The sequence below is a fragment of the Pongo abelii genome, chromosome 5, assembly GCF_028885655.2.
Source record: "Pongo abelii isolate AG06213 chromosome 5, NHGRI_mPonAbe1-v2.0_pri, whole genome shotgun sequence".
Classification (NCBI taxonomy): Eukaryota; Metazoa; Chordata; class Mammalia; order Primates; family Hominidae; genus Pongo; species Pongo abelii.
In genome coordinates, this window is record NC_071990.2 from 3,953,556 (window position 1) to 3,964,466 (window position 10,911).

Sequence of the window (10,911 nt, forward strand, 5' to 3'; positions counted from 1 at the left end):
ACCAGAGTGGGAAAGACTTTAAAAAATCAACTCTTAGGACTACATAACAAGAACTACAGCTGCAATAAGTCAATTATAGCATTTATTGATGGAATTATACTGGAAAACAATCACTGAAAAAAGAATAGCCTTTTGAATAGAATAGTCTACTAAGTGAACCATTTATTTGAAACACAACATGCAAAAGATTGTGAAATACGTCAGTATAGAAGCCTGGGGGTTTATATATAGACATCTCAGCAGTGCTTTTCACAAGTTCCACTCCATATCACATCAAGCAACTGTTTGGTGATTTTGGGGGACTGTTAATAGTACCTGTGTCTTGGAATAATTAACCATATCTTAGTTGGGCTTCTTAGAATAGATCTGTTCACATTGAGATGTATGAAAGAAAAGAGTTATTTTTGTTCAGTAGGTGAGCAGCACTTATCCTTAGCAATAAGGGAAGGCGACAAACAGTTTAGCTTCTGAATAGAGAACGGTCTATTCAACACTATATTTTGTCGGTAAAGTTTCTTTTTGGTCCCAAAGTTTCTCTTTGGTGCCTTAATTTCTTCCTTCTGATTTTCGGGAAAAGACAGAGGTATAGGTGAAACTGGCATTGGAGACCTCGATGGCAGACATCTTGTGGAGACCATTTTAACCAGTGATTGATTTGTTTGGCCAATAGTAGGCTTGGATGAGAGTTCTTGGCATGGATTTAAAATAGAACTTTTGGGATTCTTATCATAAGTTTCAATCAATTGTTTTGTGGTGGAAGAACTTTTTAGAGACGGTGGTCTAGAATTCCATTTATATTTGCCAGCATTGCTCCAATTCCGTTTTAAAGCATTTTGCTCAAGCTTACAAGAACCAGAGTTGTTTTTACTTTTTTCTTGACTTTCATCTACACAAGGTAACTGAAGACTCAAAGAGTCACAAAGTTTTGGTCTCACGTGTGGTGTAGCTGTGGAGGAAGAGGGTCGTTGAGAACCTGCTGGAGTACAGAAAGTCGTTTGTAGTCTTGGCCTCTCTTTTTGAATAGTCATATGTTGTAATCGTTCTAGTTCCAGTAAACGAGTTATCAAGTGTTCAACAGAGGTTTCTACAGGTTCCACTGTTGCTTTCCAATTGTCAGATTTGGAGAGGGCTAAATTGTGCAAGTCTAGAGTACTGAAAGGAGGAGGGAGAAAATCAGGATATGGAAATACTTCATTTGGCTCCTCGGTGAAAGGTTCCTCAACATTTTTTATTGTTTCTGGCTTCAAGTTCAGGTCCACCTTTTTAAAATAGCTGAGTAAAGTATCATTTGCCTTCTCATTTTCTGATAAATCACTTTCATCTGTTACATTTTCTTCCACACTGCTGTTTCCATGTTTCAAATTCCAATTTGGAGCAGGTAACATTTCACCATCGTTGTTTTCTATAGTTGAACATGAACTAATACGAATCTCATTTCTGTTCTTAAAAAAGTCTCCATCAGCATAGGGCCAGCAGAGACCTAATGGCACTGGCAGTCCAGGGTAAGGACCAGCTTGCTTATCAACTAAAGCAATTGTTAATGGGTGGTTCAGGGTGAAGGCTCTTATAGGATTATTGATTACATTAAAGCCAGTTTCCACTGAAGATTTTTTGAATTCCCTTTAAAAAATAATTTAATTAATGAATGGTTTATTGACTAGAATTAAAATGCTATTAAAATGATACAGTTAAGTACCCTTTATCAAAGATCAGTTAATGTTTAGTTCCCAATGGCATATGTGTATCTAGCTACCTGTAACAGAAATATGTTGGTTTCCAAAAATGCTCTACTATACAACTATATACATTTTTAAAAATATAGATTAAAATATTAACTGGGCATCCCTTTGTGCAAGCACAGGTGACTAGATTATGATACCTAAAATGGCTAACTGTGGCTGTGAATAGACAATAGGTTAAAAGTGGCTAACTATATGTTTGCCTATAGTGCACATGCAATTATTATGTTTGAAAACGAGGATATCTAACTCAAACTGAAATTAAAGTGAAATGTTTATTGATCCAGAATTAGATAAAAGGAAACTCAAAGAATGTAATTAGGTTACTTTAAAAAGCCTTCTATGTTAGCCACTGTGGTTTTAAAAAATTACTGTAACAAGGAAGCAAACAATATCTATCAAAAATTATCCCAGATATAGTCCCTAGTAATTTTCATATAATGATGCTCTTCTATTTTAGGAGTAATTCTAGGTATTAAGTTGAAATGAAAACTACAAAAAAGCCATAGAATACTGAGTTTCTAGTTAGTTTTTGTTTTTTAAAGATAACTAGAAATACTGAGATTGAAAGATTTGACATATAGTCTTGATATCCTCTTGTTTCTTTTTAAGCCAGTTGACATTAAAGATAACAAAGTATCTGGAAAAGTTTTGAAAAATACTTTCGAGGCCAGGCACAGTGGCTCACACCTGTAATCCCAACACTTTGGGGGCCAAGGCAGGCGGGTTGCTTGTGCCTGGGATTCTGAGACCAGCCTGAGCAACATGGCAAAATTCATCTCTACAAAAAAAGTAGCTGGGCATGGAGGCATGCGCCTGTAGTCCCTGCTCCTCTGGAGGCTGAGTTGGGAAGATTGCTTCAGCCTCAGAGGTTGAGGCTGCAGTAAGCCATGACTGCACCACTACACCCCAGCCTGGGTGACAGAATGAGGCCCTGTTGCAAAAAAGAAAAAAGAAAAAGAAAAAAATACTAATTTAGCTAAATACTAGGTATACTGCTTTGCCTTTGAAAAACCACAGGAAAATCACGTTAAATCTACCACTGTTAATAGACACGTACATGTAGTATGCAGAGGGTGAAATCCGGAAAGGGAGGGCCTAGGTTTGAACCCCTTTGTTACCAGTGAGCGAGCAAAATGGAAATGATAATTCCTGCCTTGGAGGTAGTCTGAGAAGCAAGAGAATTTATATGAATATGCTTTGCAAAATGTTAAGCACTAAGTTATCATTTCTTTTATTCTTTTTACTTGTTGATGGTATATTGAGGAGAAAAATCTTTCATTGATACCAAACTTCCATCTCTGCAACATTATTCAACCTACCCAATATTAATAGCAAATGCCTGTCAAACACATTGTTCTGTTTTAGTCCTCACAACCTCATGAGATAGCACTTTTATTTTCCACCTTTTGCAGATAAGGGAACGGGGGTGTAGAGTGGCTAAGGGCACACATCTGGGAAGTGGGAGAGCTGGAACTCCACGTGGGGGACTCCCATGCCCCTGGTCCTAACCACTGCGTTCTACCGCCTCCATTTGTTCGCTCCTCTGCTACTGTGATAAAATTCAACTCACTTCATTTGACCACTTATCTTGAAATACTTTTTCTCAGCTGAGGTTTTTTTCTCATAAAAATAGCCTTTCTTATCCCCATCTGCACCAATATTCCTTTAGGTCATCAGTCACCACAACTGCCATAGAACTTTATTTCCCCCTTGAATTTTAATGTAAAGAGAACTTTATCCCAGGCCTCACAGAGGTAAAATTCTCTGACTAGGAGATGGCTGATATCAAGTGAACCACTCTCCTGCTAAACTACACAAAAGAGCCATGGAACTCAGGATCCATGAGCTAAGACACTATGCAAAAGCTCCACAAAGTAGCCCTCAAAAAGCGTTCATTTCCAAATACTAGTAACCTGTGTTTCTAAGAAGCCTTCTAGCTAGTCCTAATGCACAATAAAGTTTAAGAATCAAAAAATAAGAATTAACATTCAGGGGCCGGGCGCGGTGGCTCACGCCTGTAATCCCAGCACTTTGGGAGGCCGAGGTGGGCGAATCACGAGGTCAGGAGTTCAAGACCAGCCTGGCCAAGATGGTAAAACCCCGTCTCTACTAAAAATACAAAAATTAGCCAGGCGTGGTGGTGGGCGCCTGTAATCCTAGCTACTCGGGCAGCTGAGGCAGAGAATTGCTTGAACCTAGGAGGCAGAGGTTGCAGTGAGCTGAGATCATGCCATTGCACTCCACCCTGGGCAACAAGAGCGAAAGTTTGTCACACACAAAAAAAAGAAATTAAAACTCAGGTAAGGTTGGGTGCCGCAAACCACCATGGCACGTGTATACCTATGTAACAAACCTGCAAGTTCTGCACGTGTATCCCAGAACTTAAAAAAGTATTTAAAAAAAAAAAAAAAAAAAGCGGCCTGGCGTGGTGGCTCACACCTGTAGTCCCAGAACTTTGGGAGGCCAAGGTGGATCACCTGAGGTCAGGAGTTTGAGACCAGCCTGACCAACATGGAGAAACCCCATCTCTACTAAAAATACAAAATTAGCCGGGCGTGGTGGCCCATGCCTGTAATCCCAGTTACTCGGGAGGCTGAGGCAGGAGAATTGCTTGAACCCGGGAGGCAGAGGTTGCAGTGAGCCAAGATTGCATCTTCGCACTCCAGTCTGGGCAACAAGAGCAAAACTCCGTCTCAAAAAAAAAAAAAACAAAACCTCAGGTAAGGTCTGAGAGGCTACTTTCACATCCTGGCTCTACCTTTCATTAATATTGTGTGACTCTGAGCAAGTTACTTAACTTGTCACCATGCCTCAGTGTCCTCATCTGTAAAACAGGGATGATGATAACTACCTTCCTTATATGGTCGGTTGTTAAGTTAAATGAATTACTACATATGAGGAATTAACATAGTGCCTGGAATGCAATACTACTTTCCTATTACCATTCCTTTTGCTTTCAACAGGAAGTCCATACTTTATCCATCTAAAACCTTCACTGTCAGAACATAGTCCACTCTTTACCCCTACCTATTCTAATTGTCTCATGGTATCTGCAGCCACTTCCTGCTTTAGGGTGGATTTCTATAATTGCCCACTATTCCCACAGAATACTATTTTCTTCCGGTTGTTCATGGTCCTTGTATTTCAAATAGTTATCTCATGTGTATTTAAATTTATTTCAGTAATTTAGGGTGTTACAAAATAACTATTTGCTTACCTCTTCTCTATGGTACTTCCTTCATTAAGAGGACAATTCCATAATTGAAAGATCCCTTGTTTACTATTCTGATGACAGAAACATAATGGGTAATAGTTTAGTAGCTGCATATATTTTTAAAATATAATATTTTAAGGGTATGATGAATAAAATCTCTCCTTTGTACTTTTTTGACTATGCACCGACAAATTAGGTTCTAGCATCATTTGCTCCACTGGAATTTCCAAATAGTTCTATAAGGCAGCAGAGGACTTTTAAACATAATATATCTCTGTTCCCTATTCTTGTTCTAACAATGTATAGTTCTTGTTCTAATCAAGGAATATATGGTAAAACTGAATGACACTTTGTTTATATACAAAGAAATCATTTGTTTTTACTGATTTCAGCAGAAATTAGTATAACCTATTTATTATAAATACCAACTAAACTGTTAACTAATAAGACTTGAATATCATTAAGATTGTCTTTATTTTGCAGTTAAATGTTTTATGTTTTGATCAAAAAGGATAAACAAAAAGATTAATTTTCCACTACTTCAGAACAAGATATTAGTCATTTCAACTGCTTCAAGACGTGTTGTTGTTGTTGAGACACGGTCTCGTTCTGTCGCCCAGGCTGGAGTACAGGGGCACGATCTCGGCTCAGTGAAACCTCCGTTTCCTGGGCTCAAGCGATCTTCCTGCTGAGCTCAGCCTCTCGAGCAGCTGGGACTACAGGCATATGCCACTATGCCCAGCTAATTTTTTTGTATTTTTGGTAGAGATGGGGTTTCACCATATTGCCCAGGCTGGTCTCAAACTCCTGACCTCAAGTGATCCACTTGCCTCAGCCTCCCAAAGTGCTGGGATTACAGGCGTGAGCCAGTGCACCCAGCCTGCTTCAAGACATTTTAAAGGACAGGACTACTTCCCTTTTGGCAATGACTAAAAAATACTATACTCAATTTTCATTTATAGTATTGTTATACTGAAAAATACTTAATATAACAAAATATTAATTTAATAACCAATTTGAAACTCTGTAAAATATTTGATTTTGACTTGTGTGAAGAACTCTACAGAAATGAAATTTAAAGTTTAACTTTCAGGAAGGAAATTTTTTTTAAAGAACATACTTATAATTTTAAAATAGTATGTTTTATGAATATTTAAAACCAAATATTTATCCTTACCTTGTTAATTTTGCCTGAAATGTGTATAAAAAATGACAATTAATAGTTGCATAAAACTGATTATATTCAAAACAAACCCCCTTTTAATATGAGTGATTCTTTCAGTATAAGTATACACATCTAGGATTTCTTACCACCTGCTGCTCCATCCCTTCCAGCTGGGAGGTTTTTATTTTCAGGAACAGGTACTTCTGAATCCAAATTCCAGTGAGATAAGTTCTAAAACATATTTGTTTTAGGATAAACTTAACATTAAGAAAACGTAAGCAGCTCAATAATTTCACATGTTCTTGGGGTAAAGTATGACAAAAGGCACAAAGCTTCATGACTCTCGCCCCTCATTATAAAGAACTTACCAACATCTTTGAGGAGAAAGCAATTTTCTCTTAACCAAGCCCTTATCAGCTTGATAACACCTATTGCTGAGGAATTAGAAAGGCTTTTACAATAATTTGTGGTTTCATTCACATTTTGTTAAATATAATAACACAGGTTTTCAAAATTGACTTTAAAAATATAATAAAATGTCCTGTTCAGTGTGCCTCTGGAACACAATGGTGCATTCATCAAACTTTTATATCTGAGTATCAGATCTAAAAGTCTATAAAAAGCCGGGTGTGGTGGCTCATGCCTGTAATCCCGGCACTTTGGGAGGCCGGGCAGGTCAGGATCACCTGAGATCTGGAGTTTGAGACCAGCCTGGCCAACATGGTGAAACCCTGTCTCCAATAAAAATACAAAAATCAGGCGGGTGTGGTGGCACACACCCGTAATCCCAGCTATTCGGGAGGCTGAGGCAGGAGAATCGCTTGAACCCAGGAGGTGGAGGTTGCAGTGAGCTGCAATCACACCACTGCACTCCAGCCTGGGCCACAGAGTGAGACTCTGTCTCAAAATAAATACATAAATAAATAAATAAAATTAAAAAAATAAAAGCCTGTAAAAATCTTTCCATCAACCACAGGAAGTCTCTAACCCTCATATTATATTCAACACTAACCAGCCCACTACTCATTCTGGCTTCCAGATGTGGAGAAACACTTAGGAAATATTCCAAAGAAAGCCAAAAATAAAAAGGGAAATGTACTAATAACAACTGAGTATTTATGTTCCAGACATTGTACAGAGTGCTATGGGGAAAAATGTGGGAGATGTGTAGAAGATTATAACAATTTATTCTGGAAAACAGAAAGTGAAGAGGTGATTCGTTTATAAGAAAGTAACTTTTTAGGAATGAACCCAATTGTTTTCTGTCTCAAAAAAGCATTGTAAATTAAACTCTAAGCAAATGAAATGTTAGGTATTATTATATATAATCTCTTCACTAAGGAGGAACAGAGAGAAATAAGCTTCAATACAGCATGAGGATTTAATTTATCCACAAAGAGATATCTCCTGATAGGAAGGGTAGTTGAACACTGGAAGGGAGGCTGCAGATTATCTTTCTCTATAGATTTATGAAAAATATAATTAATAAAATTAATTCTCTGCTCTCTGGCATGATATGTACAAGGGCTAATCTCTACATGAGAACCACCTGGGGAGCTTTTTAAAAATAATAGTTGCAAAAAAATACTACAAATCCTGATTTTAAAGAATGAGGGTGAGGGCCGGGTGCGGTGGCTCAAGTGGCAGTAATCCCAGCATTTTGGGAGGCCAAGGCAGGCAGATAACCTCGTCAGGAGTTCTAGACCAGCCTGGCCAACATATCGAAACCCCATTTCTACTAAAAATACAAAAATTAGCTGGGCGTGGTGGTGGGCGCCTATAATCCCAGCTACTCGGGAGGCTGAGGCAAGAGAATCACTCAAACCCGAGAGGCAGAAGTTGCAGTGAGCTGCGATAGCACCACTGCACTCTAGCCTGGGTGACAGAGTGAGACTCCATCTCGAAAAAAAGAAAAAAAAAAAAAGAATGAGGGTGAGGCCCAGTTATTTGTATTTTAAAGATCTTTTTATAGTTCACAGCATGATGACTGGGTTTTTATGTTCATGTGTGAGATGTGCCCCTTCAAACCTTTTTACGATGTCTGGTGGATTTTTAAGCTTTTTTCAGCTATATGATCCTGGTACTCATATGAAATGCACACGTGAGAGAAATATCCTCGTTGATGAAACTGTGTTGTTGCAATTATAAAATAAAATTAATGTAACCAGGCCAGGCGTGGTAGCTCACACCTCTAATCCCAGCACTTTGGGAAGCCAAGGCGGGTGGATCACTTGAGGTCAGGAGTTCGAGACCAGCCTGGCCAATATGTCTCTACTAAAAATACAAAAAATTAGCCGGGCGTGGTGGCACATGTGTGTAGTCGCAGCTACTCGGGAGGCTGAGGCAGGAGAATCGCTTGAACCTGGGAGGTGGAGGTTGCAGTGAGCTGAGATCGTGCCACAGCACTCCAGCCTGGGAGACAGAGGAAGACTAAGTCTTGTCTCCAAAACAAACAAACAAAAAACAAAAACAGCAACAAAAAATTAACATAACCAAAATTGATCAACTGGTAAAGAAGGCTCATTAACTAAACATGAAGTCTGACCAGCCTGGCTGGTCAAATTTCTTAAGAGTTGGGACTTGATTATGCTTTGTGATATCCCACCTGCCTTACCAATATTTTTCACAAAGGGTGTGTGTGTGAAAACAAAAGTGAGCACTGCCTTGTTGATAACAAGGTAGCACCTTTAACAAAGCCAAATTGCAATTAGAAATGTTTGACATTTGGAGAAGAGCTGGCTAATTTTCCCTTTGTTAAAAGAAATGGAAAATTTCCATTTGCTGTTCCAAATGTGCCTAAAGGAAAACACAGGATAAACTGCCCACGATGCAAAAGCAGCAAGGGCATCACTGCAAGAAAACTCCATAGGAGTTATGTCTTAGCAACAGGAGCCGCTGCCTAAACACTCAAGTTCAACAGCACATGCCATACCTCCTGAGAGATGTTTGACACACGTAGGCTTTTACCACAGTTCTCATTTCTTCTCCCCATTTTGTTGTAGCTGTTGCTCTGTTTCCTTAAAATCCTACACAGATTGTGGGACAGGCACATTTACGGGTAAGGGTCAACATTTATAAAAAAGAAAGAAAGTGTGAGTTTTGATTTCCCATCTAAAGGAGGTAAGAGAATGCTTAGAAAGCAGAAGAGAGGGGTTTGGAGAGCAGGGTGGGGGTGACAATACGAAACCAACCAGAAACAAGGGGCAAGCCTGACTCAAAAGGAGCACAGACAACAGCAAACCGGCAGATCTCAGAACAGAAGATTAGGAAATTGAGATCAGAGGTGAGAAAGCAAATATCAGCTAAGAAGATGAAATACACATTGGAACAAACTATGGTGAATTATCCAGAACTTAGAAAACAGGGGCACAAAATCTCCTTTTAATCATTCAAAACAATTGCTCCATTTGAAAGCAGGGTTGAACCCTTACAACTAGGCCAGGCAAGCACCCCATGCATATTTCGGAGACATCAAAATGCCCCCAGGACCAAAAATGCCCCCAGGACCAAACAATATTTTCCGCACCAATCAATCAAGGTACCTAAAAGGTTTTAACCCACTGCCGTTTAAGGTAAAAGAATTAGAGAACTCTAAGGTAACAAGCAAAACAGTCACTTTAAGGTGTGGCTATCTGGAAACAATCACATTTTTTGTTGTTGTTGTTGAGACAGAGTCTCGCTCTGTTGCCCAGACTGGAGTGCAGTGGCGCGATCTCCGCTCACTGCAACCTCCGCCTCCCGGGTTCAAGCCATTCTCCTGCCTAAGCCTCCCGAGCAGCTGGGATTACAGGCGAGCACCACTACGCCCAGCTAATTTTTATATTTTTAGTAGAGATGGGGTTTCAACATGTTGGCCAGGCTGGTCTTGAACTCCTGACTTCGTGATCCACCCGCCTCAGCCTCCCAAAGTGCTGGGATTACAGGCGTCAACCACCGCGCCCGGCCAAGAATCACAAATTAAAGCCACCGCAGTAATCGGTCTATCTGCTAATCGTTTACAATTGATTGTCTCCTACAGAAAAGTATATGAATAGGAGATTTAGTTTAGGTAGGTTTTCAGCCAACACCGGTATTGGTCCACCGGGCGTGTGCATGCCAGACACTGGGTCTGAATGCAGGAGGAAGGCGGTTGCTGAGCAGGTGGCGCTGCCTGGGGCCACCGGGTGTGTGTCAAGGAGGAGGGCATCCAGCTCCTGGAAAAGGCCACCGCACCTGAAGGACGGCCCTGGGGACAAAGGACGCCTTGGGGACTGCGAGTTGGGGGACAGGAGCTTTACGGGCCAGAGTGCGTGAAGGCGCGTGTCTCAAGGGAGCTGCAAGGCCCCGATGAAGAGGAATCCCCTTTTCCTCCTGAGCTGTGGCGGGACTGGGTGGGGAGCCCAGTTCCAGGGGCAGCAGGAGGGGGCTGCGGGATTCCCCGGGGCCGGGGCTCTTACCCCACCGCGCCGAAGGCCCACGTGTCCTCCCCGGCGTCCTCTCCCAGTGCGCCGCCCCGAGGCCCGAGCGCCTCCGCCTGCGTGGCTGACGGCTTGGAGGGCGCCCCCTCTGCCTCGGCCTTCCCGCAGCTGGAGGACAAAGAGGGCGGCGGGCGGCTGGCGGCCTCGAGCGCAGCCCGGTCGGCAGTGCAGGGCCTGCGAAGCCCGCGGGCCGGCGCAGGGGTGGGAGTCGGGCCCAGGGCCCAGAGAGACCTGCCGGGGCCGGGGCTGCGGCTCCGCGGGCTTTCCCCACCGGCCGGGTCTCCCGGCAACTACCAGAGAGCGGGGGCGCCCGGGGAGGCCCTGCGTTCCACA

The 10,911-nt window shown here is 41.6% G+C and overlaps 2 protein-coding genes and 1 pseudogene across 10 annotated transcripts in view; 2 read left to right on the forward strand and 1 right to left on the reverse strand.

The window, feature by feature from the left end:
- Positions 1 to 10,911, forward strand: part of LOC134761642 (testis expressed protein 56) — a 65,293-nt gene that overhangs the window by 1,254 nt on the left and 53,128 nt on the right. The gene's annotated exons all lie outside the window — the stretch shown is intronic.
- Positions 70 to 10,867, reverse strand: FAM217A (family with sequence similarity 217 member A). Of its 4 annotated transcripts, XM_024248500.3 has the most exons (7): positions 10,558 to 10,867; positions 9,054 to 9,147; positions 6,268 to 6,352; positions 6,134 to 6,147; positions 5,122 to 5,192; positions 4,960 to 5,031; positions 70 to 1,620 (listed from the first exon to the last, which is right to left on the reverse strand). In XM_024248500.3, exons 2-7 carry the CDS (start codon positions 9,111 to 9,113, stop codon positions 399 to 401), a joined length of 1,524 nt encoding a protein of 507 aa, XP_024104268.3. In that variant the 5' UTR covers positions 9,114 to 9,147; positions 10,558 to 10,867; the 3' UTR covers positions 70 to 398. The 4 variants fall into 4 exon arrangements, with proteins under 4 accessions (XP_024104268.3, XP_054413117.2, XP_054413119.2 ...); XM_054557142.2 differs by lacking the exons at positions 5,122 to 5,192; positions 6,134 to 6,147 and having other exon boundaries at positions 4,960 to 5,027; positions 10,558 to 10,865; XM_054557144.2 differs by lacking the exons at positions 5,122 to 5,192; positions 6,134 to 6,147; positions 9,054 to 9,147 and having other exon boundaries at positions 4,960 to 5,027; positions 10,558 to 10,865.
- LOC112134094 (small nucleolar RNA U13) lies at positions 8,082 to 8,198 on the forward strand (annotated as a pseudogene).